The sequence below is a fragment of the Rhinatrema bivittatum genome, chromosome 2 (assembly GCF_901001135.1).
Source record: "Rhinatrema bivittatum chromosome 2, aRhiBiv1.1, whole genome shotgun sequence".
Taxonomy (NCBI): Eukaryota; Metazoa; Chordata; class Amphibia; order Gymnophiona; family Rhinatrematidae; genus Rhinatrema; species Rhinatrema bivittatum.
In genome coordinates this window covers 245952467-245980336 of record NC_042616.1, presented here as the reverse complement: position 1 = coordinate 245980336, position 27870 = coordinate 245952467, and the positions used below count along the sequence as shown (strand labels likewise).

Genomic DNA, 27870 nt, shown 5'->3' with positions numbered 1-27870 from the left:
AGAGGCACCCCACCTATTAGCCAGTTTCTCGAGATCGCTGCCGAACAGTAGGGATCCCTTAAAGGGCATTCTTGTGAGGCGTGTCTTGAAGGAAGAGTCGGCCGCCCAATTACGCAGCCAAAGCTGCCTCCTGGCTGCCACTGAGGATGACACTCCCTTGGCTGCCGTACGGACTAGGTCTGAGGCTGCGTCAGTGAGGAACGAGAGAGCTGATTCCATGTCTTCTCCCAGGGTGTTGTTCCTAGCTTGTGATAAACAGGAATGCGTCACCATGGTGCAGCAGGTCGCAATTCGTAGGGACATGGCTGCCACCTCAAAGGCTTGTTTCAAAATGGCATCCATGCGCCGGTCATGTGTATCTTTGAGGGCCGCTCTCCCCTCCACTGGAATGGTGGTGCGCTTCACAATTGCGCTAACTATGGCGTCTACCTTGGGGCATGCCAGCAGCTCCTTGGACACCGGGTCCAGAGGGTACATGCCTGACAAGGCCCGACCCCCTTTGAATGAGGCCTCTGGCGCATTCCATTCCAGATCGATTAGCTGCTGCGCTGCTTGTAGGAGGGGAAAATGGTGAGCTGTTTGGCGCAGGCCCTCTAACAGGGGGTTCATTTTAGGGTCCCCTGGGGTATCCTGGCCTGGAATAGCCAGTTCTGATAGGCATTGTGAGACCAGGCCTGGAAGATCCTCTTTCCGAAAGAAGCGTCTCATGGTCCGATATGGTTCTATCTCAGAGGGAAGTTCTCCCTCCTCGGGGGGGCTCCTCATCTTCCTCGGAGCAATCCGAATCCCCATAAGTGAGGCTTCCGGGTGGCCATGCCTAGGTCTCGAGGGTCCAGGGGCCGGATCATCCGGAACGGAAAGACCCATTCGAGGAGCAAACTGCATCTGGACAAAGGCGTGAATCCCTTTGAATAATTCCACCCAGGAAAGCGAAGCCGGATCTGACCTTAGGGGCACTAGGTCTCTCGGGTTCCCTGGCTGCTCACCACAGCCTGCTAAGTCTGGAGTGTTCCCTGAGGAACCGCTGGGCTGGGACCGGTCCTGGCCTGGAACTCCCATGGCCTCCTCACATTGGGCACATAGTGAGTCTGCTTCCTCGCTCTGTGTGGCTCTGAGGTTGCATGCTGAGCAGAGGCTTAGAGTTCTCATGCCTGACTCTGGAGGTGCCGGCTCTGCGGACGTATGGGCTCTCTTATGCTCCATTTCGTCTATTATTTCCTCCCAACTGGAGTATGCGCCTTGTAATATGTGTCGCCTACTAATATGCGCTTATCTTATGTGCGCTCATCAACATGCGCTTAGCCACGGGCGCCTATGAACGGGCGCCTATAGGCCTGCGCCTATCCTAGCAGCGTGCGCCTATCTCAGCGTGCGTACAGCAACCTGCGTCTAGGTGGCGAAGGCGAGTAGGCAGGCAAAATGGCGACCTCCTTGGCGGGCTGCCACGTAGGCAGGCCCCGCTAATCCTCACTTCCTCGGAGAGCACAGTAAAGATGTACGCCTTACCTTGTCTTCGGCGCTTCCCGGCTACAACCTGGGCGGTCTCTGGCTGCGGGGGGAGTGGGGTGAGTACAGTCACCGCCGCGCGCGAGGAAGTGCACCCGCTGCCTCTAGGCAGAGCCCGAACTCGTCTCGCTTGGGGGCCAAGTCCTCGCCGGGACCGAGGCTGCCTCTATGCCACGCCCGAGCCCTTCTCACTCGGGGGCTAGGTCCCTGCCGCGAGTCGGCCACCGGACCGAGGCTCCTACCTCCGAGGGACCACGGAAGTCAGCTCGGGAAACTCAACTGGGGGAGGGACAGAATGGTATCACCGCAGGAGTGCGGGGCTCGTCTTCAGGTAGGCTTCTTCTATGAATTTAGTCGTTTACAATTTGGAAACACGCTCAGCAAGTGTGAGGTAGCTCCAAACTGCTTTGGAGACGGAAATTACTGAATTGCTACACTTCCTGCGGGGGTATATGTACCCGTGCTGACGTCAGATCCGTCTCCAACTGCTAGCACGAGCACACTATACCCACTTGTTTTGAGTCCATCTGCTACACCAGGGGTCAGGAACCTTTTTGGCTGAGAGAGCCATAAACGCCACATATTTTAAAATGTAATTCCATGAGAGCCATACAATATGTTTAAAACTAAATACAAGTAAATGTGTGCATTTTATGTAAGATCACACTTTTAAAGTACAATAAGTCTCTGAAAATATTACACCAGGCCTTAAGACACCAATACATCTCCTATTAGGAAAACGGACCAAGTCAGGCTGCTATAGAGTCCTACACAGAAACAACACGCCAGCAGAAAACCTCACCTGAATCACGTACTGTCCCTCACCTAACATAGAATAAAGAGACCAAAACGCATAACAAGAAGCATGCAGAAAAAACTGAATTGGAAACTGCAACAAGCCAGAGTCTCTGTATGCAGTGTAACAAAGGAAAAAAGAAACATCACCCATCCTTATAAAACAAATCAAGAAATATAAAATCATCAGCAGTAAAACTGTACTAACAAAAATAACATATTTCGAAACAGCTGATGAGTGGAATATCCAATAATTAAAAACTCATATAAAACATTTCCAGATACCAACAAAATATTTCAAAATAGCAGACACAAAGATCCAGTAATGAAAAATAATGATAAAAATTTTTTTTGCTCTGCATACCTGGGAACGTTTGATATCCAGGTGTCCTGAGATTGTTCTGAATTAGCAGGAGGTGGGGTGGTTTGCTTGGAACTTTCTCCTCTCTCAGTCACATACCAGCGCTCTCTCTCACACTGGCTCTCAATGACACACCTATACACACATGCTCTCAGTACTCACATATACACATGTTTTTTCTCTCATATAGGCTCTTAATTACACATTTACACACATGCTGTCTATCTTTTCACGCTTACACACACACAGGCTTTCAATCACATAAATACATGCTGTCTTTTTCTCTCACACACAGACTCTCATTCACATGCTTACAAACATGTCCTCTCTTTCTCTCATTTACACACAGGCTCTCAATCACATACTCACATGCTCCCTCACCTAAATCAGCTCTCAATCACACACAGACACACATGATATCTATCTTACTTATACACACAGGCTCTTAATCATACATACACATGATTTCTCTCACACACAAAGGATCTCAATCATACACACATACTCTTTCAAACAAACAGGTTTTCAATTACAAACTTACACATACAGGTTCCCAATGGTAAACTTACATTCATGCTCTCTCTCTCACAGGCAGGCTCTCAATCACAGACATACTCTCTTTCACATATACAGGCTCTCAATCATTCACATACATGCAATCTCTCACTCACACACACACACACAGGATCTCAAACACACATGCTTGCTCGCTCATTCACTATCTCTCTCCCCCACCCCCACCCCGGGAACTCGCGGCAGCAGCAGCCTCCTCCCAACGCTAACCTCTTCATTTTCAGCCCTCCGGAGGCGAAGGCGGAGTCCCATCGGCCGCGGTTGAAACTCTTCATTTTCCTCGAGCCGCGCTGCAGTCTTCTTCCCGGACACTAGCGTGGCCTCTTCTTCCCGCGCAGGCACCCGATGCTCTCCACTTCCTCTTCCGGGCCGCGGGGAGGGGGGAGGAGAAGAGAGCACGCTGGTGCCGCTGACTCCAGCTGTCCTGCCACGTTCCGCCCGGGCTGACAGCATTTTAAGCCCGGGCGGCGGAGGACCGGGGAGCAGCTGGGTCAGCGGGGAACCGCGAAGTGTGGCGACACTTGTCTGCGAGCCAGATGCCGCCCTCAAAAGAGCCATATCTGGCTCGCGAGCCATGGGTTCCCGACCCCTGTGCTACACGCTAGGAAAAATAAACTTAACAAAAAACATCCAATGGGGCTGATGGAAAAAAAGTCCTGTGCATAGCAGTAAACATTTTTAGTCTTTACTATAAAGGTTGTCTGTGCACTTATATGACCAGTTCAGAGAATCTCCTTCCCAGAGTTCACTCTTCAGTTGTTTATTATACTCAGTCAAATGTGGTAACTGCATGGGGGTTCTAATAAGGGTCAACACAAAAGAAAGAAGTTTCCAGAACTTAGATTTATAATTACGGGAGCAAAGAAACAAAGCACTTTAAAATACTAATAGTAACAGAGTAAAATAAGATCTCAAAGATGATTCATTTTGTTTAAACCAACTGAATTATCTAAATGTTATTGCTAGTAATCTTACTTCAAGCAATAGATTCTACAGAAAACACTTATGGTTCAAAAGCTGCACAAATTAATGTTCAAACCAATTTTCAGGTATGCTGTAATTTCTCAGCAGTGGACGGAATATATTAGAATACAGGTACACAGGTCAATATGCATATTGGTTTAAAAAGTGATATTTATAGGTTACGTTTAATTCTTGCTAGAAATATTCAAATCGTTCTTTGTTTTGGGTACATTCAGAATCATGTATATGCACTTTTAATATCCAACTTCACACAAGTGCTTTTTATAAAGCCTGCTGGTCTCAGTTCCTACCATATTTGATTTCATATTTCCTTTTGATTACCTATGAAACAGGGACCACGGGCATCCTTAATCTGAAGGATGCTCAGGGCAGGATCTGTTTACTTCAAACCATTCATCTATGCATCTGAAACAAACAAGTACAAAATAAATTAGAGAACAAAAAACTTTACAGAACAGTTTATTTTTAAGCCTGCCTTTCTTACGAAAGAAATATGAACAAATCCAGGAACCAGCATATTTGACTATAAAGCATGGCAGCAAAGCTAATTAGGGAAAAAAATACTATTATATCAGGTATGAAATGATTAGGAGCCTACTGAAAGAGCAAGTTTGCTTACTGTAAATGGTGTTTTCCGTAGATAGCAGATGAATTAGCCATGCTGTATGGGTACGTCCTCCGTGCAACTAGGTGGTGGAGCTCTCAAAGTCTAGTAAAGTCTTTTAGCTAGGTGCTCCCACCCTCCTATATCCTGACAAGATTACCTCAGGCTCCTCAGTCAGTATCAAAGCAAGGTAGGTATACTAGAACTGTCCGGGGAGGCGGGCGGGTCAGCATGGCTAATTCATCTGCTATCTACAGAAAACACCGTTTACGGTAAGCAAACTTGCTCTTTTCACGTAGATAAGCAGCTGAATTAGCCATGCTGTATGGGAGTCCCCAGCTGACGTATCGAGCAGCCAGTATGTGTCATAATTTTTTTTTTTTTGCTCAATACGATAATAGTGGCGGACAGTTCCTATGAAGGCTGTATTTGTTTGGAATTTTGCACTTCTGTAGGATAGTCCATCGCAAAAGGATCATCCACAGTCTGATTGTGTAAACACTGGTGGGATGTGAAAAAGCGTGTAGCGATGACCATGTCGCCGCTTCACGGATATCCATAGGAGGCACTTGATGGAGAGAGAGGCAATCGAGGTTGCCATTTCATGGACATGATATGTTCCTAGGGTGGCAGATAGCGAGTGCGACTTTCTATTATAGCTGAAATGGAGATAATTAGATATCTTTGTGGATAAATTTATTTTAGGCACTGGACGCCTATATGTGTCTGGATTGACGAGAGAAACATCTGTGAGGGTCGTCTGGGTGATAGAGTGCGACTTTGTAGTAAGCCAGTACACATTTACCATCAAAGGTATGTAAACTTTGCCTCATTGTGATTTGCAAGAAGTTTTGGGTGGAACCTGGGCAAAGTGAGGGTCTGGTTAATGTAGAAGACTGGGCATTGTTAGTGGAAATTTCGGGCAAGTGCCGAAGGTTACCCTGCCGAGGCGAAACTAAAAATAAAGAGGGTAGTGAAGCAATGCTTGCGACTCACTTGGTCTTCCTGAAGAAGTCAAAGCAACCAGGAAAAGCACCCTCCCGGAGAGGTATCGAAGGTGACAAGTGTCCAGAGGTGCAAAGTATGAAAGGCGTTATCGGTTTGAGAACCATGTTAATGTGCCACGGCACCGGTGGTTTTGTAAAGGTGGATGTAGGTGCAATATGCCCTACATGAAATCTGTATACCAAGGAATAACATGAACTAGGTCCTTCATCAAGATGAAGGTGATAAGCTGTTATGGTGCATACAGGAATCCATAGCCAGGAGTCGCAATGTCCCTACTGTATAGTACATGGGAGGACAGAAGTCTGCCAGGTGGGCAAGTCAAGGGGGTTACACTCGATTACCCAGAAGCATAGCGGGACAACTCTCCCAGTACTTGAATGTGATGGTTAGTTCTCCTGAGGATAGGAGAAAAAACGTTGATAAGTGAGCCAGTCAATCTCCATGCCCTAAAGTGTAGGTAGGGAGGAGTGGAGAGGATGCTCCCTTGTTCAGGGAAGAAGCCGTAAGCCTCGTCCAAGAGAACTGGGTTGCGGATCGAAAGCTGCCATAGACAACTGTACCATGGACGCCCTGGCCATGCTGGTGCGATGAGGAAGGGATCTGCTTGGTTTTTTGTTTATGTTTTTTTTTGCATATCCGCGATTATGGTTATCCCCTGGTCTTCTATGCATCTCTGGATTGTTCGAGAGATGATTGGTACCTGAGGGAATGCATAAATGTGTTGTGACCAATCGATGAGAAGGCACCTGGAGTCTGAGTGAGCTCAGACTAAAGGAACAAGTTGTACATTTTCCTGTGGTACAGTGTTGCAAGAGATCCATTATAGTGAGACCTCTTAGTGAGAATATCTCTTGAGTTACCTTTGTATTTAATTCTCCTTTGTGGGAGTGAAAAAATGATTGAAAGGAGATGGATATTCGGTGAGCGTGATCTAGCATCTCAACTGGCTCATCATAGAGGTTCCATGAAGCGGATTCTCTGGTTTGTTGAAAGAGAACATTGGAAGTTGGATTCCGTGTGAATCCTGACTATGAGTCCCTTGTGGGGAATATTGAAAAGTCAGACAGGCACGTGTGACCGCTGTGAGCTCTTGAAGGTGTATGTGTGTACGAAGTCCACAGAACTTGTGTCTGAAATTCATTCAGAAGCTGTGGTGATTATTATGGTACGCCACAGGGAACGCAGGGGGAGAGCCTGTTGATATGGCAACGGGAGGAGCTACCATTGTGAGACCACAGTCTTTTTGGGGGGGGGAGGGGGGGTTGGTGTAACATTCCTAGCACTCCCGCTTCTCCACTTCCTGAAAAATTATTTCTTTCCAAGGGATGAGTGGACAATGTATGGAGAAAAATGGAGTTTATTGGTGCTTGAGGCCGCATTGCAGGCAGCGGATATGTAGGTGTGGATGTGAAACTACGTAAATGGCTGCCTTACATGCCCCAGAACAGTTAGGGCTTGGCGAGTTAACACTGAAGTACTGTGAAGTAGAGTTGGAGACCATGTGGAGAGTGTTAATGCTCTCGGGTGAGGTAGGAAAGCCTTGTTGTGAACTTTGCAATGAAGGCTCCTATGAATTGCAGATTGAATAGGCTGCTATGTGGACTTTTTTTTGTAGTAGATTAGGAGTCCTAGGTTGCCTAGGTCAAAAACTGTTTGCCAAGATTGCCTCTTAGTAGTGGTGGATTGGCTGCCACTAGGAGTCATTCGTCCCGAGAGGGAAATATTGCTTCCTCTGACGACGAATGGTGTGCCCCTACCAGTGCCTAGTATTTGGTGAAAACCCTGGGGGAAGAAGCAAGGTTGAATGGAATAATCCTGTAAGGGATGGAATGGTTGACCGCCTGAAAAAACAGAGGTCACACCAGGAACTGGGGTGCATAAACATGCAAGCCTACGTCTGTTTCAAAGGCAGTGTGGTCCCTGGGACGAAGGATGGAAGAATGGACTTAAGAGAAGTCATTCTGTATTTATTATTATTACGATTTCATTTAGAAACTGGAGGTACTGTAGAATCTGATGTTTGCGAAATGTTAAGTGGTTTACAGAGAAGACTCATTGATCCAATATAATGTGACGTCAGATTGGGAAAGAAGTGGATAAACTTCATCTCAGAGGTGATGATGGTAGCCTTATGATTTCGAAAAAGAAAGAGAGGACTGGGGTCTTGGAGATTGAGGATCTGTAGCATGCAGCAACTGATGAGGCATCACAGTACGCTGAGAAGTGCGTGCTGTTGATTAGCTTGGTGCCACGACGGGTGGCCCCCCCAACAGGAGTAAGGCATGAAGGTAATTTATTTAGTAATATAAAAAAAATTGATTTTTTTCTTTTTTTTTTTTTTAAGTTGATTCTCGGTAGAGATAGAGGTTTATCATTAATGTGTTGACAAAGATAGGTGTGGAGGATTTGTAATGAAAGGGATTGCTGTTTACCATATCGGTGAATTGATTTCCGAAGAAATTGTCCGGACGACACAGCAAATATGCCTAGTTGTCGTGAAACAACCTCTCACATGGCGCCCGCACATAACCATAGAAGGCGGGTGGGTGCTCAGGTATCTTTCAAATCTTAAAAATAGACCTCAACTTCGGAAACGAAGTTCAGGAGGTGCCTCCACTTTTCCTAGAGGTCAAGGTATCGTGGCAAGGCTCGTTGGAATTGTGTCTTTTTTTTGTTGTTGTTTGGAGCCTGCAGATAAAGAAAGACGCTTCAAAGGCAATGGTTTGCAAAGTCCTTAATGACTTATGTATAGTCGGGGGAGTTTTGGAATGGATCTCTGAGTTACAGACGTTTACATCGCCAGCTCAACCATCATGGAGTGATGCGGAAGGTGAACGTTAGTATATAAAGACGAATCTTTTATTTGTATCGCAAGTCGATGTGGCAAATGTTGGGAAGTAAGAAAGCAGAGTTGCTTACCTGTAACAGGTGTTCTCAAAGGACAGCAGGATGTAAGTCCTCACATACGGGTGACATCATCAGCAAGGAGCCCAATCACGGAACACTTTTGTCAAAGTTTCCAGAACTTTGACTGGCAACTGGGCATGCCCAACACAGCACCAACCCTGCATCCAGCTGGGGTCCCCCTTCAGTCTCATCTTCTACTAAAATGTACATGTGAAAAAGAAAATAAGAAATGTAAGAGAATCCAACACCGCGGGGGGCGGTTGGGTTTCGTGAAGACTAACATCCTGCTGTCCTGTGAAAACACCTGTTACAGGTAAGCAACTCTGCTTTCTCACAGGACAAGCAGGAAGGTAGTCCTCAAATATTTGTGAGGACCGAGCTGAGGATGCCCGAGCAATGCACCAAATGTACCCAAAGACATGCAATAGGCACAACACTGTGGTGGAGTTTAGTAGAGGGCATCCTGAACCCTAATGGGTTGGAGGAAGGATGTTGGGACCTCAGTTCGCAAATAAGTTGCATAGAACAGACTGGCCAAAGATGGAATTGTCTGCTAGCCTTGTCTAAACAATAATGGGCTGTGAAGGTGTGGAGAACTCCAGGGTAGCAGCCTTACAGTTATCAGCAAGCGGCACCAAACGTAGGTGCGCTACTGATGTTGCCATGGCCCTGATAAGAGTGTGCCTTGACACTGTCTTGAAGCGAAATGCCTGCCTGGTGATAGCAGAAGGAAATACAGTCCGCTAACCAGGAGGAGAGAGTCTGCTTACCCACAGGTTTACCCAATTTGGAATCGAAGGAAACAAACAATTGAGTGGATTTTCTGTGGGCAGCTGTACGGTCTAGATAAAAAGCTAGAGCATGTTTACAGTCAAGGGTATGCACAGCCTGTTCTCCTGGATTTTAATGGGGCCTGGAAAGAAAGTGGGTAGTATAATGGATTAATATGAAACTCTGATACTACCTTAGGCAGAAACTTAGGGTGAGTGAGGAGTACTACCCTATCATGCAGACGTTAAGTGTAAGGCGGGTAGGTGACTAAGGCCTGTAACTCACTAACTCTGTGAGCAGAAGTGATTGCCAAAAGAAAAATCACTTTCCAAGTGAGATAGTGGAGATCACAGGATTGGAGAGGCTAAAACAGTGGTTCTATGAGACGTCCCAAAACCACATTGAGGTCCCAAGAAGGGGCCGGAGGGCGCAGTGGAGGTTTAAGGTGGAGCAAGCCCTTCAAAAAGCGTGTTACAAGGGGTTGTACTGAAATGGGTACATCCCCGACTCCTTTATGGAAGGTGGCTACCGCACTAACATGTACCCTGATAGAAGAAGTCTTGAGGCCTGACTGACAGGTGCCAGAGATAGTCCAGAAACTTTGGAGTAGAACAAGTGAAGGGCTCGATGGACATGGAAGTACACCACACCGTAAACCTGTTCCATTTATAACGATAAGACTGCCTTGTGGAAGGCTTTCGTGAAGCTACTAGGACATGGGAAACCGGCTCTGAAAGATTAAGAGGTTGGAGTATTAACCTTTCAACATCCAGGCCGACAGAGACAGAGCCTAGAGGTTGGGGTGATGAAGGCAGCCGTTGTTCTGAGGGATCAGAAGCGGGTCTCTTCCCCAGAGGAATGTGCCGGTGCACTGATAGGTCTTGGAGAATTGGAAACCAGACCTGGCGTGGCCAATGAGGGGCTATGAGAATCATTAGTTCCTTGTCCCTTCGCAACTTCACGAGAGTCTTCGCAATGAGTGGAAGTGGAGGGTACGCATAAAGAAGACAGCTGGCCCATGAGAGGGAGAAAGCGTCTCTTGGCCGAAAGTATTGGCTGCAAGTGAGGGAGCAGAAGTTGCCTACTTTGCTGTTGTGGATCGACGCAAAGAGGTTTATGTGAGGATAACTTCAACGTTGGAATATTGAGTCCGCTAAGTGGGGTTGAGAGACAACTCATGCAGTTGAAAAGTGCGACTCAGCTTGTCTGCCAACACATTGTCCACTCCTGGCAAGTAGGTGGCCCTTAGGTACATAGAGTGAGAAAGGGCCTCCGCCCATATCTGTGCAGCTTCCTGACACAGGAGGTAGGAGCCCATTCCCCCTTGCTTGTTGATGTACCACTTGGCCACCTGGTTGTCTGTCTGAACCAGGATAACCTGGTTGGACAGGTGATCCTGAAAAGCCCTGAGAGCATATCTGATTGCATGAAGCTCTAGGAAATTTATTTGGTGTTTGGCTTCCTCTGGAGACCAAATGCCCTGAGTTTGCAGGTTTGCAACATGTGCACCCCAGCTGAGGTTGGAGGCATCTGTTGTCAAGGTTATTTGAGGTTCTGGAGCCTGAAACGGAAGGCCTTGGAGAAGATTGGATTGGTTTATCCACCAAGCCAGCGATAAGCGGAGCTGTTTGGTGATGTGGACAATGGTGGACATTGGCTGAGACAACTGAAGCCACTGTAGTACTCTCATGGCGAGACGGGCCATGGGAGTGACATTCACAGAGGAGGCCATATGACCCAGTAAAATCAGGAAGTGGCATGCAGTTGAGTGTTGTCGAGACTGCAGTCAATGGGCCTGAGAAGCAAGAATGAGAGCTCGATCCTGAGATAGGAAGGCTTTCGCTTTCAGAGTGTTCAAGTCGGCCCCTATGAACGATAGGGTTTGAGAAGGAACTAGCCTGGATTTTGGATAGTTTATGAGGAGCCCTAAGGAGATCAGGATGTGCAAAGTGAGACGTAGGGACGTCAGAGCAGCTTGCTGAGTGGGAGCCTTGATCAACCAATCGTCGAGGTAGGGGTAGACGTGGACCCTGACTCCTTAGAAAGGCAGCTACAACTACGAGGCACTTGGTGAAGACTCGTGGAGCAGATGATAGGCCGAATGGTAACACTCGATATTGGAAGTGATTTGGGCCTACTAGGAACCGCAGGAATCTGCGATGTGACAGAGTAATTGAAATGTGTGTGTAGGCGTCCTGGAGGTCTAGAGTGCAGAGCCAGTCTTCCCTTTGGAGAAGGAGAAGAGAACCCAAGGTCACCACCATCTTTGAACTTTTCTCTTTGTAGGTATGTTTAAGGTGCAAAGATCCAGTATTGGGCGAATACCACCTGACATTTTTGAAATCAGGAAATACCTGGAATAGAACCCCTGCCCCTGTTGGGAGAGGGGCACAGGCTCTATTGCTTGGGCCTGGAGGAGGAGGGAGATCTCCTGCTCCAGGCGTGTAGAGTGGTCGGATGTTTTCCACATCAGCCGAGGTGGAGAATTCGGTAGAACTGAGAGAAAGTTGAGGTGGTAACTGAGTTACTACGGTGAGTACCCACTGATCTGTGGTGACTGTCTGCCATGGTCTGGAGAAGTGGCACAACTGGCCTCAGACGGGAATAGTCGGAAGTGGAGGCTGGGTAGTGCTCTCTAGGAAGGAGTCAAAAACCAGACGCTGGACCTGACTGGGGGGCTGGCTGTGACTTCTGCACTTGAGATTGCCTGGATTGGCCTTTTTGGTAAGGCTTAGAAGGCCAACCTCTGGATGCCAGGGGCTAGTATCTCCTTGTCTCTTGGAGTCTCTCCTAAAAGATCTTTTGGAAGAGGAAGAGAGATCAGAAGGCAGTAAGGAGAGTTGGGTAGAGTGTCTTTATGGTCCTTGAGCTGAGCCACTGCTTCTTGAATCTTTTCTCCAAAAAGATTATTCCCCACACAGGGCAGGCCAGCTAACCTATTCTGAACCTCTGGTCTGAGGTCTGAAGACTTTAGCCAAGCCCATCTTCTCGCACTAATACTTGCCGCCGATACCCTAGAGGCGGTGTCGAAGATGTTGTAAGCCGAGCGCACTTCATGTTTGCCAGCAGCTAGGCCTTTTTGTACTAGGGCATGAAGCTGTCCTGGAATTGCAGAGGTAAGGCTTCAGAAAATTCCTGAATCTTCGTGAACAGTGCCCTGTTGTACTGGGTCATGTAAAATTTGTAGGAAGCAATGCGAGAGATGGTGCATTGACCCATGGAATACATGCCTTCCAAATGCATCCAGAAATTTTTGTTCTTTTCCTGGGGGAATGGAAGAGTGAGGTTTGGAGCATCGTGCCCTCTTCTGGGCTGACTCCACAACCACTGAGTGATGATCCAATTGAGTTCTTTGGAAGCCACGAGCTGACTGGACTAGGTAGGTGGCATCTGCCTTATGGTTGACAGGTGCCACAGAGCCAGGATGCTCCCAAGTCCTCTTGAGAAGGTCCAGAAGGATCTCATGAATAGGGATAGACATGATTTCCTGAGGAGTATCGAGAAATAGGAGAAGCTCCAGCATCTGATGCCTAGAGTCCTCTTCAGTCTGAAGCTGGAATGGAACTGTTTCAGACATCTCCCCTTTACAAAGTTGATAAAGGACAAGTCCTCTGGAGGAGAATGCTTCCGTTAATCAGGAGGAGAGAGCTGTGAAGGCAGATCATCAGTATCCTGGGACAAATCATCAGTCCAGGGATGGTAAGGCTCATCACCAGCTCCCCTATGTTCATCAGAAGGAAGTAACTGTGTTATTCTGGAAGGCCCAGGTCTAGGCATCGATGGCTTCGGAAGTGGAATCAAAGGCATCGATGGGGGGCATTGAAGGATGCATCTGTGGCAGCACTCTGGCGGGTGGAATGGAGATCGATGTTTCTTCTTCTTCTTCCGATGACAAGGGTATCGGTGAGGAAGGAATCGGTGCCATTGGTTCCCTCGGATTCACCGGTGGAAGGGCACCAATTAACGCATCCATTCTTGCCAATAGCGGTGCAAGCGCCATGGGTATCGGATTGGTGGCCAGAGTAGGAACCAGCACCGATGTAGGTTTGAACCCCTGAAGTGCTTTTCCGATGGCCTCTTGGATCATCCGATCTGATTCCTCACGGAAACCTGGGGCATGGATACCCGGTTCCGGAGTAGGAGGCAGCACTGGCGTAGCCGGAGTGTCCACCAGTGAAAGTGGAATCTTGGCTCCCGGCACCTGTCCAGGTGGGGAATGCCTCGGTGACCCAGAGACAGAAGAGGATGAGGCCTTTTCTGTACAGGACTTTTGTCGGTGGCTCAGTCGACGTTGAAGGCTTGCCTGTATCGGCGGTCTGAGCTTTCGATGGCGGTGTGTTTTTCTCGATGTTCTCCTTGGTCTTTATCCTGAGGAGGAACAGAGGGGGGTCGACACCCGTGGAATCGTGGAAGCAGATCTGGCAGCAGCGGTTTCCTGGTGCTGGCACGAGGCAGACGGCACTGGTTCAGACGTCGAAGCTGTCGATAGCGTCGGGGTTTTCGGCCTAAAGAGAAGTTCCATCTTTTCCAGCCGAGCCTTTCGGCCTTTTGGTGTCATTTGGGCACATTTGGTGCAAGTAAGGACATCATGGTCGAACCCCAAATACATCACGCAGACCGTGTGAGGGTCAGTGATGGACATTGTTTGAGTGCAGTCGGGGCACCGACGGAAAACTGACGCCATGGCCTCAACAAAATTTAGCCGCGATGCAGTCAATGGCCGGTAGGCTGCGAGGGAAAAACTAGACAGGAATCGACCGCAAGCAGGTAAAAAGCTTACCGTTCGACCGCAGAGCAAAGATATCGATAAGTGGACCCCAGTGGGGTAAAAACGTTTGACATTTTTTGGTAAAGTTCCATGAGGAAAAATTCCTGTCAGGAGCTCCTTAACCTGTGTGGCTACTGCTGCATGGAATAAAGAAGACTGAAGGGGGACCCCTGCTGGATGCAGGGTTGGTGCTGTGCTGGGCATGCCCAGTAGGTGCCAGTCAAAGTTCTGGAAACTTTGACAAAAGTGTTCCGTGATTGGGCTCCATCCTGATGATGTCACCCATATGTGAGGACTACCATCCTGCTTGTCCTGTGAGAAGGGAAGTTTCTCAGGCAGTCTCCCAAAAACTGTCAACTGGGAGATGTGGTAGGACCCGCCGGTACAGTAGGAACTGGACAAAAAAACTCCAGGTTGTCGATTAGCCTCTCACGTAGAAGGGGAATTCTCCTAGGGGTCATGATAGCACTTGACCGACCTTGAAGGACTGTGCAGTTGGTTGAACTCACTGATTTCATTTTTTTTTTTTTTTTTAAATATCCACTTGTAGGCCTTCGTATGGTTTGAGGGGCTCATTTTGTAGGTGCGATGCATTTGATGCGATGTTGGCAGGTGGTTAGCGGGCACAACAGTGGCAGTGCACTCGTTACCAGCGCCGAAGGACTGGTGTGTTAGTGTCAAGGCCCTGGCATGCTCAATGCGCCCCGCGTTCACGCCAATGTCCTGGCGGGGCCAACCTTCAGTCTTGAGCAGCGCCTTTATTATTATTGGGGCTTTTTTAATTACTGGAAATGGGTGTGCCCAAGCTGGTGGCGAGGCCACAGGCCATTGGCATTGCTGTCCCAGTGCAAATAATGGTACCTCGGCTTGCCATCACTCGAGCCACTGCATCTCATATCGAAGCGGCGGTGATGTCGATGTCTTACTTGGGAATGCGCGGCGACGTGTCGCCGCACCGGGGTCGACACTTCGGTACTCCACGCCCTCGTCGACTATTCGACCATTTCACCTCCTGAATATGGCATGGATGCCGCAGAAGCTCGACTGTGCCGGTCCAGTCAGACCCAGAGGCTACTGAGGAGGTCAGCAAGAAAGAGGGGCACATGGCCCAATGAGAGTCCCCGGAGACAGGGGATTCCCAAAAGTGCTGCCGCAAAGAAGGAGGCATTGAAGCCTCAGCGCGCTGGTGAATCAGGTCAGCTTGTCTAATTGCCACGAGTCGACTGACTGTAGCGTTGGTGCTCTTCCCTGGGTGAACCGTGAGGGCCGCTGAGAGGTGGAAAATCAATAGGCTGGAAGGGGGGGGGGGGTGCCCCGAGATGTTTGTTACAATCTCGTGAGGGCAAGACATCTGAGGCTTTTTTTTTTTTAAATTCCCTTCTTCTCTTCTTTCTTCTGTTTTTTATTAAGTAAATGTGAGGAGAAGGGAGAGCTCCACGCAAGCAGTTGCGCGGAAAAATTCTGACTGAGGAGCCTGAGGTAATCCTGTCAGGATATAGGAGGGTGGGAACACCTAGCTAGAAGACTTTACTAGAATTTGAGAGCTCCGCCACCTAGTGGCACGGGAGACGTACCCATACAGCATGGCTAATTCAGCTGCTTATCTACGTAAAAAAATATTGTAGATCTCTTTCCCCCACCTTCAACTCCCTTGTCCTCTTTCAGGTTCTTCTCAGGCCTTGGCAAAGGAAGTGGCAGCAGTAGACTGGCAGTACAAGGACAAAGTGGGCATGTACTCACCATCTCCCTACCAGCATGAGGAGCAGCAGTAGGGACCAAGAGCATAAACTCACTGTATCTCTGTGCTGCTGCTGCTTTCATTAGCACTGGAAAGAGTACGCTTCAGTGGAAGAGCAACAAGTTTTTATCCATGGCCAACTGGATCAGCTCAGACAGATTGGTGCTGCTATTTCTACTTGCTCCCCGGTCAAAACAGAATGAAAAAAAGAGCCTTAAACACTTGTAAGCAATGGCTCGATAGTGACATACAGGAAAATTGGTTCTTACCTGCTAATTTTCGTTCCTGTAATACCACAGATCAGTCCAGACCAGTGGGTTATGTGTCCCTACCAGCAGATAGCAAACTTAGAGTCTGTGCCTATAATTGAGAATGCCACCTGCAGCCCCTCAGTATTAATCTGTACCCAAGCTTAGACCAAGGAAATTTAACTTGGAGGGCAAACAAAACTCCAGCCTAGATACCCCGAAATGGAGCTAGACCACTAAGGTCCTTAAAAAATGTTCAACAATTATACAAAGTATTGCTTTAACGAACTTGCAGGCTGATACATTACAGTGCGCTCCAGTAGAGCACACTGTTAACCCGCATTTGGACGCGCGTTTGATGCGCTAACTTTAACCCTTATTCAGTAAGGGTAATAGTGCGTCAAACGCACGTCCAGCCTCCCGAAACTAATAGCACCCACAACATGCAAATGCATGTTGATGGCCCTATTAGTTATTCCCGCGCGATTCACTAAGAAAAATGTGCAGCCAAGCCGCACATTTTACTTTCAGAAATTAGCGCCTACCCAAAGGTAGGCGTTAATTTCTGCCAGCACCGGGAAAGTGCACAGAAAAGCAGTAAAAACTGCTTTTCTGTACACCCTCCGACTTAATATCATGGTGATATTAAGTCAGATGTCCCAAAGTAAAAAAATAATTAAAAAAAAGTTTAAATTGGCCCGCGGGTTGAAAACCAGACCCTCAATTTTGCCAGCGTCCGGTTTCTGAACCCGTGGCTGTCAGCGGGTTTGAGAACAGACGCCGGCAAAATTTAGCGTCAGCTGTCAAACTCACTGACAGCCGCCACTCTTTTTACCACGGGCCCTCATTTAAATACTGAATCACGCGCACAGGAGAGTGGCCTGTGCGCTCGCCTGCTCTCCTGCGACTTTTACTGAATTGGCCTGTGTGTTACTTAAATGAACACTTCTGAACGCAAGCCAGACACCAGAAAATCAGTCTTTCGGTATTACTACCAGGGTGGGCCTCTGGACTGATCTGTGGTATTTCAGGAACGAAAATTAGCAGGTAAGAACCAATTTTCCTTTCCTTAACATACTCAGATTAGTCCAGACCAATGGTATGTACCAAAGCACCCCTAAACCAGGCGGAAACCCGAAAGACCCGCTCTGAGCACACTTTCGCCGAAAGTAGACGTCTCAGGTGCCCGAACATCCAACCGGTAATGTTTGGTAAAAGTATGCAGGGAGGACCACACTGCGGCCCTACAAAAAAAAAAACTGGCACTCCACCCACGAAGGTGCCTGAGTTCTCATAGAATGCGCCTTCAGGCCAGAAGGTACCGGACCCTTGATAACATAAGCCACGGAGATAGCTTCTTTTAACCAATGGGCTAAGGAAGCCTCAGACACCTTATCACCTTTCTTGGATCCACCAAAAGTTACAATTTGATTCGAAAAACGGATCATGACAAGAGAGTTTGGAGTTCTGAAATTCTCCTTGCCAAGCAAATCGCCACCAGAAAAACTGTCTTTAGTGTCAGAGCTTTTGGAGAAGCCTGATTGAAGGGTTCATAGGGGTCCTCGCACAGAGCCCGTAAAACCAAATTGAGACTCCATTCCGGGCACAGTTTACGAAGAGGAGGCTTCAAATGCTTCACACCTTTCAGAAAATGTAGGACGTCAGGTGAGAGGCCAAATTATCTCCCTATACTTTTATCCCTGAGACAGCCTAGGGCCAATACCTGCACTTGAAGGGAGCTATACGCGAGGCCGTTGGATAATCCCTGCTGCAAAAAAGCCAAAATCTGAGGCACAGATGTGACAAGGGGATCCCAGCCTTGAAGATTACACCAGGACTCAAACAACTTCCAGAACCTGATATAGGCCATGGAAGTGGCAGGTCTTCTAAATTGGAGAAGAGTAGAAATCACCTGCTCCGAATATCCCCTCATGCACAAATGGCGCCTCTCAAAAACCAAGCAGTGAGACAGAAGTGATCCTCCCGATCCGAAAAGATGGGACCTTGGTACAGGAGATCCAGCAAATGAGCTAGCTGAAGGGGTCCGTCCAGTTACAGATACATCAGGTCCGCGAACCATGGATGACATGGCCACTCCGGCACCACGAGAATTACTGGCCCGGGATATGCCTCTATGCATCTTAGAACGCGAGCTATGAGCAACCACAGTGGAAACATGTAGAGGAGAACTCCCGGCCAGAGGCAAACCAGAACATCCAGCCCTACCGAGCCTCTTTCATATCTGTGACTAAAGAACCTCGTGGTCATTGTGTTGACTGCTGTGGCCATGAGGTCCAACTGGGGTGTCCCCCACCGATCACAAATGCGGTTCCATGCTTCCTGGGATAAAGCCCATTCTCCTGGATCCAGCTGCTGACGACTTAAGTAGTCTACCTGAACGTTGTCTACTCTTGCCACGTGAGAGACAGTAATCCCCTGGAGGTGGCTCTCTGCCCACCAGAAAAGAAGCTGGGCTTCCCGAGCCACGGCCTAGCCCTTGGTGCCTACCTGGCGATTGACATAAGCCACCTTCATTGCATTGTCCAAGAAGATCCTTACCATTTGTTGCTGGACCCAAGGGAGAAAATGTGCAAGAGCTCTGCGCACCGCTCGTCTCCAGATGATTCACAGACCAGGTTTATTCCATTGCTGACCATAGGCCTTGAGCCAAATGACCCAGGCACACTGCTCCCCAGCCCATAAGGCTGCCATCCATTGTCACTACCACCCAATCCAGAACTTCGAGGGGCATCCTCTTCTGAAGATTGACTTTTGTTAGCCACCACGCTAAGCTGGTTTTGGCTTCCTTCAGCAGGGGCAATGGAATGTGTAACTGTTCTGACCTGGGTTCCAGCGGGACAACAGGGCCCTCTGTAGGGGATGCATATGAGCGAATGTCCAAGGGACCAACTCCAGGGTCGATGCCATGGACCCTAGGACTTGCATGTAGTCCCAGACCTTTGGAACAGGAAGGCGAAGCAGTCATCTAACTTGGCACTGCAACTTGAACATCCAGTCTTGGGTTAGGGCCACCATGCCTTTCAAGGTATCAAAGCATGCCCCCAGATATTCCCGGGACAGGGAGGGAGTTAGGTGACTTTTTGCCACATTGATCAACCAGCATAAGGTCTCTAGGACCTGCATTGCCCGGTGAATTGAACACGAATACTCCTCTGTCTTGGCACAGATAAGCCAGTCGTCCAGGTTCAGATGCACCAGAATTCTGTCCCTCCGCAAGAATGCTGCTACCACAATCAACCTTCGTGAAGGTGCGAGGAGCTGTGGCCAAACCGAATGGAAGAGCCTGGAACTGGAAATGGTTTCTGAGCACCTTGAACTTGAGGAATTTTTGATGATCCTCTCGAATGGGAATGTGTAGGTATGCCTCCGTGAGATCCAAGGATGCCAGGAATTCCCCTTTGCAGACTGCAATCACTGTGCGCAGGGTCTCCATTCGAAACCTGGGAACGGGTAAACTCCGGCTGGGACGGAACATGCCCTCTTTCTTTGGGACCACAAAGTAAATGGAGTAGCGTCCGCGACCTTGCTCACTCGGGAGCACCGGGACAATGGCTTCCAACGAGAGTAGTCTGATGCGTTTCCTGAACTGCCTCCCGTTTGCTTTGGAAAATGCAGTGCAATTCCAGAAAGGACTTCTTGAGAGGCTGAGAAAATTCTAAGGCGTAGCTGTGACAAATAACCTCCAGAACCCGCTGGTCGGAGGTGATTCTGACCCACTCCTCATAAAACAGAGACAACCTGCCCCCAACTGCCACGTCTGAGGAGTGGGCAAGCCTGATCTCATTGGGCCGACTTGCCAGTAGCAGCTCCTCGACTGGAGCAGTCTAGATGAGCCACCAGGTGCGTGAAAGGGGCAGTGACGGTTTGAAGACTGCTTAGGACCCAGGGAGAAAGCCCCCTTCCCGGGATGAAATCTACATGTTTCACGAAATTGGGAGCAAGGCGCAAAGGATCTTCTTGGGCCTTTCCTATCTTCTGGTAACCTATTTCCCTTGTTCTCCCCAAGGGACTTCATAAGCTGATCCAGATCCTCCCCGAAGAGCAACTTTCCCTTAAAGGGAAGGTAACACAACTGAGTCTTGGATGAGACGTCCACTGACCAATTATGGAGCCAGAGGAGATGCCGTGCCGATACTGCTGAAACCATACCCTGGGCAGCCGTGCATACTAGGTTGTACAAGGCATCTGCCACGTAGGCAATTCCTGCTTCCAGACGAGCTGCTTGGACTAGGGACAAATGACCTGAGAACAATGGATCTTATGGCTTCTGGACCCAGCATAAACAGGTACGTTGCATCACGCTTGCACAGACAGCTGCTCTAAGACCCAAGGAAGAGACCTCAAACACGTTTGAGCTGCATTTCAAGCTTCCGATCCTGAATGTCCTTGAGAGCAGCTGCCCCCGTAACTGGAATTGTGGTCTTCCTGGTGACAGCAGAACTGCTGCATCCACCTTGGGCATTCTGAGGCGATCTAGATGCTCCTCTGATAGCAGGTACAGTTTAGTCATTGCTCTCCCTACCTTGAGGCCAGACTTTGGGAAGTCCCACTCCTGGCTAATGAGTTTTTGTATTTTCTTTGGAATAGGGAAGGAATTAGGAGGCCCCTGATGATCTTCAAGGACAGGATTCACCCCTTCGTTGTCGGACTCCTCCTGAGACACTTTGACCCCGAGCTCCTCCAGAACATGGGAGATAAGCAGGCGTAGCTATTCTTTTTTGAAAAGCCAAACGACCAGAGGGTCATTATCCTCTGGGATAGATTCCAAAAAAGGTTGATCGTCCTTAGGCTGATCCGGATCTGGGAAATGATTCATATCCGGATCCCCTTCCGGATCTGTTCCTGGAGAGGAAGATCCCTCACCTTGAGGGTCATCAGAATCTCCCGGCTCTTCCTGATTCCCTTCCGCAGTGACCCCCCTGGGCCGCTTGGGATGAGCGAGACCCTGACAGGGACCTTTTGGAGAGTTGGTAGGAATATTCTTGGGACGCCTGTGAAACTTCTTCCTAGCTAGGAAGGCTTCATGCATAAGAAGGAGAAAATCCCTTAGACAGGGAAGAATCTCCCTCAGGATCACTGCTAGCTGAGTCAGTATCCTCCTCAATTTCGAGTCCCCTGCTCCCACCCGCAGGAGAAAAAGGGGGCGGACCACGAAGTGATTTAAATCGGTTGTTCCTTCCTGGGGACTTTAGTATCCAAGCCAGGGTCCGGAGGACGGGCAGATTTCTTATCCTGTTTGCCCTTAGGCAATAAGCCCTCTCCTCCCTGAGATCAACCCGTGCAGAGAGACAAGGAGTTGAGTGGGACTGCTCCTGAGATGCAGGCTGCACAAACCCCCACTGTCGGTAACTCAGATATTGTGAGGCGCTCTGGTGGCAAAAAAATAAATAAAATTGAGAGGGAATGCTTGAGTCCCTGGTCCTAAAGGCAAATTGCTAAGAAAATAGTGCACTAAAAAATCGCCGTCACCATGCAGGAAGCCAAGAAGAGCTAAGATGAATTTAAAAAAAAAAAAAAAAAAGGCAAAATGGCACACACACACCAGGAACTGTGATGCAGTAAATCACGGATCTCTTCTGCTTCCCTCCCGGGTACGGGTCAGCCCCCCTGGCTGAGAGACGCGGGACTCCCACTCCCCCACAGGCCCTTACCAACCCGGCCTGGCCAGCGGCATCCCTGACAGGCAGGCCGATTAACCGGCACAGCTGCTGAGCTCAGAAGTAGAGGAAAGACAACCAAATACTTTTTTTTTTTTTAAACTTATACAAAACTAAAAGAAAGGGAAAGAAAAATCCCTTAAAGGGATAATTCTCTGAGCAGGCAGCTGTCACAAGGAGGGGACCTAGAGGCCGAAGAGGGAACCAGTTCCCTGGCTAACAGGGTCCTCGTAAATAGCGGGCTGGCACTGCCAGGTGTATCCCCCCCCCCCCTTCGCCGGGCTCAACCCAGGGATGGTCTGAGAAACCAAGACCTAACGACCCTGAGGAGCAGAAAAATTCTCTGAATGCCCAAACAATCAGGACTGCAGGTATGCAGCTCTTCCATCTGCTGGCAGCAGAGAAATACTGAGGGACTGCAGGTGGCATTCTCAATTTTAGGCACAGACTCGAAGTTTGCTCTCTGCCGCCATCTGCTGGTAGGGATGCATAACCCACTGGTCTGGACTGATTGGGTATGTTTAGGAAATCATATTTTTGGTCATGCTATACAACTGTAAACATCTGAGCTAGAAGGTTCCATATGCTTTGCCACACACATTGCCTTGAGGATGTCAAACAGAAATAGAGGTTGAAAAAACAAGGATTAGACGCTGTGACAATGATTCTTTTTAATTTATTTAGGATTGCTAATCGGAGTGGAGACGAGCATCTGAACGCGAGTCAGAAGCTTTTTTAGCCGCAGTACAAAACCAATGCGATGTCTGAATTGAAGTTCCAATGAACACATCACATTGACAAGATTATGAATTGCGAATAAATTAAAAAGAATCATTGTCACAGCGGATTACATTTGGAGTGACAAGAATACAATTGCTTCAACCTGAGTCCAAATATACTAAAGCCCCTGAGGCAGCCGTTTAACAGCAAAACTCGGCCAGAGTCGGGCTTTAAGAATATATACATCTCCGCTTCAATAAAGTTTTGAAAAAGACAGTGGCATCTAATCCTTGTTTTTCAACCTGGCGGCTTTCTTAGACGGCCTACCTTCGTGCTTTTTGAAACAGAAGTAGAGGCCTTCTCTACAACCCAGTAGAGCAGAGCATAACATTTTGGGACTAATTACACTGGATAAAAATAAATACAATGGTCATATTTAGGATGGGATTTACAATGACAGCTGCTTGACTCATTCCTAATATATTATAAGCAGTGCAAAACCAGTCTATGGCTTGGTAAACTGGGTCCCTTAGGGATACAGAAAGCAAGAACCCCCCCCCCCCCCCCCACCTTAAATTTTTACTAAAGTATACTTGCCCTTTATGGTATATGCATAGACAAGGCAATCGTGCTATGGTGTCTCCCTGCAGCAGCTCTTCCAGGCATATTGCACACTCCCCAGCATCTTTACTCAGTACATCCTCTGTGAAGACAAAGCAAATTTGTGGATAAGCTTAATTGGCTCCATGAAAGTGCTGTGAGCCACCATGCAGAAGACCTGACTGAACACCTAAGCCAAGTTTAAGTTTAAGGTGGACCAGGCCGGGGATGCTGCAGAGGTAATGTTCACAGCCTGGGCAGGGCTGCCAGGCATCACAGACTAGTGATGCCTATTGGCAGGCTAGCAGCGTAACTGCACTATAAATATAAACATACACATACATACATAAAGGGTATTCACCAAGCAGCCACACTGCCAGCCAGTGGTTCAAGTTGCTGAAAAGAGTAAGCTCACCAATGACGTAGCCATAACTGATTTTTTGGGAAGGTCCACGATTAACATGGGTGGGCAATAAGTATACTGTCTACACCAGAGCTTTCCAAAGTGTGTGTCGCGACACTTTAGTGTGTCGCCTGCAGTGTGCCGGTGTGTCAAGCAAGCCCGGTGCACGTGACACACCGGCAAGTGGGAGCCAATGCGGCCGCCGGTGGACCTCATCCCACTGGCGGCTGAGTAGTAAAGTATCGCTGTGCTGTGTACCGGAGACGCACAGCAGGAAGATTGGCGGGGACGTGGTGGAGCTTACGTCACCACGGCCGGAAGAAAAATGTCACGCAGGTGCTCCTCCTCCTTCCTGCCCGCGCGGCCCCGGAAGAAAAATGTTGCCGGAGCCGTATGAGCAGGAAGGAGGTGGAGCATCAGCCACGTGCAGAAGGAGCAGCAGCGTTGTTGCAGCGGGCGAGAAGAGGAGGAGGCCAGGTAGCAAGGTCTCCACCGCGGATCGGCCCAAGAAGATCAGAGTCGCCGCGATCGGCCGGAGAAGATCAGGGCCGCTGCAGAGCCCATCCTGCAGCAACCCGTGAAGAGGAGGCCCAGAGGTAAGAAAGAGGCTGAGGGCCCGATGAGTTGTGTGCGTGTATGAGGTGAGTTGAGAGATTGGGTGTGGGAGTGAGGACCTGAATGTTTGCAGAGACAGCATGTGAGAGCCTGTGTGTGTGTGTGAGAGAGACAGCATGTGGGAGTGAGAGCCTGTGCTTGAGCAAGACAGCATGTGGGAGTGAGAGAGAGCCTGGGTGTGTGAGTCAGACAGCATGTGCAAGAGAGAGACTTGTGTATGAATGATTGTATGAGAGAGAGCATGTGACAGTGAGAGCCTGTGCTTGAGCAAGACAGCATGTGGGAGTGAGAGCCTGGATGTGTGAGAGTCAGACAGCATGTGCAAGAGAGAGACTGTATGAATGATTGTATGAGAGAGAGCATGTGAGAGCCTGTGTGTGTGTGAGAGAGAGAGAGAGAGAAAGCAAGCATGTGAGAATGAGAACCTGACTGAATGTATGAGGGAAGAAGATAGATGGAGAGAAAAGAAATAGAAAAAAAGACAATATGAAAGGAATTGGCAAAAATATAAGAAAGGGGAGGTGGAACAAAAAAAGCCTGTGACCAACCGATTAGAAAACTAAGATCAGACAGCAAAGGTAAAAAAAAAAGAAATAAATTACTTTTTACTGATTGGCACATGTAATCTTTGGTAATGTGCAAGAGTAGCACTTTCTCCATGCGGATCTCACAATGTACGAGATCAACATGGAGGAAGTGGAAGCCCACGGGGCCTGCACAGAGGAGGCAGCAGAAAGGAAAATTAGGTTCTTACCTTTGCTAATTTTCGTTCCAGTAGTACCATGGATCAGTCCAGACAGCTGGGTTATGCCTCCCCTCCAGCAGATGGAGTCAGAGAGAAAACTGAAAGCACCCCCTAGATATACTGGTGTGCCTCCTGCGGTCCTTCAGTATATGTGATATCAAAGCAGAAGGAATGACTTAAGCACTACACACAAAGTCCCCCCACAAAAAATCTTTTTTTTTTTTTTTAAACAGTGACCAGATCAAGTAGCCACATCCTGGAAAACAGTTAAAAACCAGAAACAACAAACAGGACACCACAAGTGTACAACAAGAACACTATAAAATGGCAACCGGCCCCATGACACTGTGGCGACCGACACAAGACAAAAAACTGCAATGTAAAACAATAGAATACGAGCGGACTCCCAGAAGCACCAAGGGCGGGCGTCTGGACTGATCCATGGTACTACTGGAACGAAAATTAGCAAAGGTAAGAACCTAATTTTCCTTTCCCAGTACGTACCAGGATCAGTCCAGACAGCTGGGATGTACCCGAGCCGCCTTAACTGGGGTGGGACCCTGAGAGTCCCGCTCGAATCACACTGCTCCCAAAGGACTCAGTAAGAGGGCCACGGACATCAAGTCGATAATGCCTGGAAAAAGTATGCCAGGATTTCCACGTAGCCGCCCTGCAAATCTCTTGACAAGAGACCAAGTGATTCTCCGCCCACGAAGTTGCCTGAGAACGCAGAGAATGAGCCTTTAGCCCAGTGGGAACCGGCTTACCACAGGCAACATACGTAGACGCAATAGCACCCTTTAACCAGCGTGCAATCGTAGCCTTGGAAGCTGGAAGCCCCTTCCTGGGACCGTTCCACAACACGAAAAGGTGATCAGACTTTCGAAATTCGTTGGTAACTTCCAAATATCGCAAAAGAATCCTTCGAACATCGAGACGTCTCAAATCCCTACCTTGAGAAGACTGGAGGTCCTCGTCCGAAAAGGAAGGCAATTCCACCGTCTGGTTGACATGAAACGTGGAGACCACCTTAGGCAAGAAGGAAGGAACAGTTCGTAGAGAAACTCCCGACGCCGAGATGCGCAAGAAAGGTTCCCTACAAGAGAGAGCCTGAAGCTCCGAAACCCGGCGAGCCGAAGAAATGGCCACAAGAAAAATCGTCTTGAGAGTCAAATCCTTCAAGGAAGCCGCCTTGATAGGTTCAAACGGAGCCGCACACAAACCACGGAGTACCAAGTTCAAGTTCCAGGACGGACAGGGAAGCCTGACGGGAGGACGCAAGTTTCTAACCTCTCGCAAAAAACGTGCCACATCTGGATGACTCGCAAGGGAAGAGCCTTCGACCTTACCCCTCAAGCAGCCCAGAGCCGCCACCTGAACTCGCAGCGAATTATACGCCAACCCCTTCTTCAGCCGTCCTGTAAAAACAGAAGGATATCCGCCACGGACGAACGTCTGGTGGAGACACCTGCCGTGTTACACCAATCATGGAAGACCTTCCAAACCCTCGCGTAAGCGAGCGTAGTGGAAGACCGACGCGCCCGAAGGAGAGTAGACACCACCGCATCCGAATAACCTCTCTTCTTCAACTGCTTCCTTTCATAAGCCAAGCCGCCAGACAAAAATGATCCGCCAGATCGAAAAATACTGGACCCTGACGAAGAAGATTGGGAAGATGCCCGAGACGCAGTGGTCCGTCGACTGCCAAGTTGACCAGATCCGCGAACCACGGACGCCGCGGCCACTCCAGAGCCACGAGAATCACCGGACCGTGATGGGACTCTATGCGCCTTAGCACTTTCCCTACCAGAGGCCACGGAGGAAACACATAAAGAAGAATGTGACGAGGCCACGGAAGGACCAGCGCGTCCACCCCTTCTGACGCGTGCTCTCTCCTCCGGCTGAAGAAGCGCACCGCCTTTGCATTTCGACGGGTCGCCATGAGGTCCAAGCGCGGGGTCCCCCAACGCCGCGTGATGAGAGCCATCGCCTCTGACGAGATCTCCCATTCTCCTGGATCTAGGTGCTGCCGGCTGAGGTAATCCGCCTGAACGTTGTCCACGCCGGCAATGTGGGTGGCCGCGAGACGCTCTAGGTGCCTTTCCGCCCAGGACATCAACAGCGCCGCCTCCGTCGCTACTGCTCGGCTTTTCGTGCCTCCTTGTCGATTTATGTACGCCACTGTGGTCGCATTGTCCGACAGAACTCGTACCGCTCGTCCGCGTACCAGTGGCAGGAGGCAACGCAAGGCCAGGCGGACAGCTCTGGTCTCCAATCGGTTGATGGACCAAGTCGCTTGGAGTGCTGACCAGGTGCCCTGGACTGCACGGGACTGGCAGACTGCTCCCCAGCCCGACAGGCTGGCATCCGTTGTCACCACCAACCAAGACGGGGGTTCGAGATCCACCCCCTGTAGGAGATTGTCCGGGGTCAACCACCAAGAGAGACTGGAGCGAGCCGGCTCCTGCAAAGGCAATTCTATCCCGTACTCCTCCGAGCGGGGATCCCACCGAGACAGAAGTGCTCTTTGTAACGGACGCATATGCGCAAAAGCCCATTGTACCATTTCCATAGTAGACACCATATGACCAATGACTTGTAAATAATCCCAGACCGTGGGAATCTCGAGCTCCAACAGGCGCCGTACCTGAGTCATGAGATTGAGCATGCGTTGCTGCGGGAGAAAAACCTTGCCCACCAAGGTGTCGAATTGAGCTCCCAGGAACTCCAGCTGTTGGGTCGGCTCGAGTCTGCTCTTCGCGAAGTTGACTACCCAACCCAACTCCTGCAGCTGGTGAACCACTAAGGAGACCGCCCGGGTGCAAGCCGCATGCGACTTCGCTCGA

The 27870-nt window shown here is 49.1% G+C and overlaps 1 protein-coding gene across 2 annotated transcripts in view; it reads right to left on the bottom strand.

Moving 5' to 3' along the window:
* ZNRF2 (zinc and ring finger 2) overlaps positions 1–27870 on the bottom strand; it is a 188212-nt gene that overhangs the window by 14740 nt on the left and 145602 nt on the right. The window contains exons 3-4 of one of the 2 annotated variants that reach the window (XR_003854562.1): positions 23259–23364; positions 4510–4624 (exon numbers count right to left, since the gene is read on the bottom strand). Coding sequence is in view for 1 of the 2 variants with exons in the window: in XM_029589363.1 (XP_029445223.1) it covers positions 4567–4624; positions 23259–23364 (164 nt within the window). In the remaining variant the exon portion in view is untranslated. The remainder of the gene's footprint in view (positions 1–4509; positions 4625–23258; positions 23365–27870) is intronic. The other variant, XM_029589363.1, reaches the window with a different exon arrangement.